General features: G+C 37.1%; 1 protein-coding gene across 1 annotated transcript in view; it reads left to right on the top strand.

The window, feature by feature from the left end:
• Positions 1-1,392, top strand: part of ZC3H7A (zinc finger CCCH-type containing 7A) — a 50,848-nt gene that overhangs the window by 19,550 nt on the left and 29,906 nt on the right. Inside the window, exon 4 of the mRNA XM_012647544.1 lies at positions 1,103-1,300. Coding sequence (XP_012502998.1) covers positions 1,103-1,300 — 198 coding nt within the window. The remainder of the gene's footprint in view (positions 1-1,102; positions 1,301-1,392) is intronic.

Here is a 1,392-nt window from a genome sequence, read left to right as displayed (position 1 = left end):
GTCAGCCTCTGGAGTAACTGGGGCTACAGGTGTGCACCACCATGGCTGCCTAATTTTTTTTGTTTTTAGTAGAGATAGGGGTCTTGCTCTTGCTCAGGCCGGTCTGGAATTCCTGACCTCAAGAGATCCTCCCACCTTGGCCTCCCAGAGTGCTAGGATTATAGGCTTGAGCCACCTGGCCCCGCCTCTCTGAGGATTTTGATGCTCCTAAGTGTCACTTTCTCTCTGCCTGTCTCCCTCCTCCCCTTTCTTTCCATCTGTCTGTTGTTCCCTCTCTTCCTCTCTCCAAACAGTTGTAGAATGATAAAGTATTAGAGCTAGAAATCAACTGAAACAATTGTTTCATTTTGCACTTGTGCATCTGGGGTCCAGAGATGTTAGGTGGCATGTTACAAGTCACGTCAGTTGGTAATAATTAATTGATCTACCCAGTTTTCTTTAATAATTTAGTCAGCTTAGAGGTGAATTCATAAAATGAGACAAAACGAGTTGAATATTATCTGATCTTATGATGGAAAAAGGCTTTTAAAACCCTAAAACATGCTAGAAATCATGAAGGAGAATTAAAAACTTGTGTACATGCTAAAGAATGTATATACTCACTTGATAAGAAAAAGAAAGATTTTGCACCCTCTCCCTCCAAATCAGTAAATGACCTGAGCAAACAGTTTGCAAAAGAAGAAATACAAATGGCCTGTAAAAATGTGAAAAGTTCAACTTCACTGATGAAGATGTGCAAATAAAAAAGGATAGTTTTTCACCTAGACGTTGGTTTAGAAATGCCTTAAACTGTTCATTCTCTTTGATTTAGGGCTTCCACTGGCTTTTATTTTAGGCACAGAATTGGAGATGTGAACAAATACTAGGTACTTTTGCTGAATTTTTCTTAATAATGAGAAATTGAATTTTCTCTTGAAAAAGCAAGGAAGATGAAATCCCTAGCCGAGGTAGCAGTGACTTGGGCTGCATTTCACAGTTTCTTGTGGCAGTGCTGCTGTTCTGTCAAATTGTTTGCTCTCAAGTTGTAGGTATAAAAATTAAAATGTACGTATACCATATCTTATTCTATAATGGGCTTCAAGTGGTAACTTTGTTTTTTTAGGTATATTTGCGGGCTCTTGTGAGAAATCTTTTTAATGAAGGAAATGATGTTTATCGGGAACGTGATTGGAGTAGCTCAATAAGCCAGTACACAGAAGCTTTGAATATAGCTGATTATGCAAAGTCTGAAGAAATTTTAATCCCTAAAGAAATAATTGAAAAACTACATATAAATCGTATTGCCTGCTATTCTAATATGGTGAGTTGTGATTTTTAAAATAATGTTCTAGAGTGAAAAATTTTTCTTCAGTGGCTTAACACATTAATGAAAAGTCAATTTCCTAATTTCAG

The sequence above is a fragment of the Propithecus coquereli genome, unplaced genomic scaffold, assembly GCF_000956105.1.
Source record: "Propithecus coquereli isolate 6110/MARCELLA unplaced genomic scaffold, Pcoq_1.0 Scaffold27, whole genome shotgun sequence".
In the NCBI taxonomy this organism is placed as follows: domain Eukaryota; kingdom Metazoa; phylum Chordata; class Mammalia; order Primates; family Indriidae; genus Propithecus; species Propithecus coquereli.
This window is presented reverse-complemented; position numbering and strand designations above follow the sequence as displayed.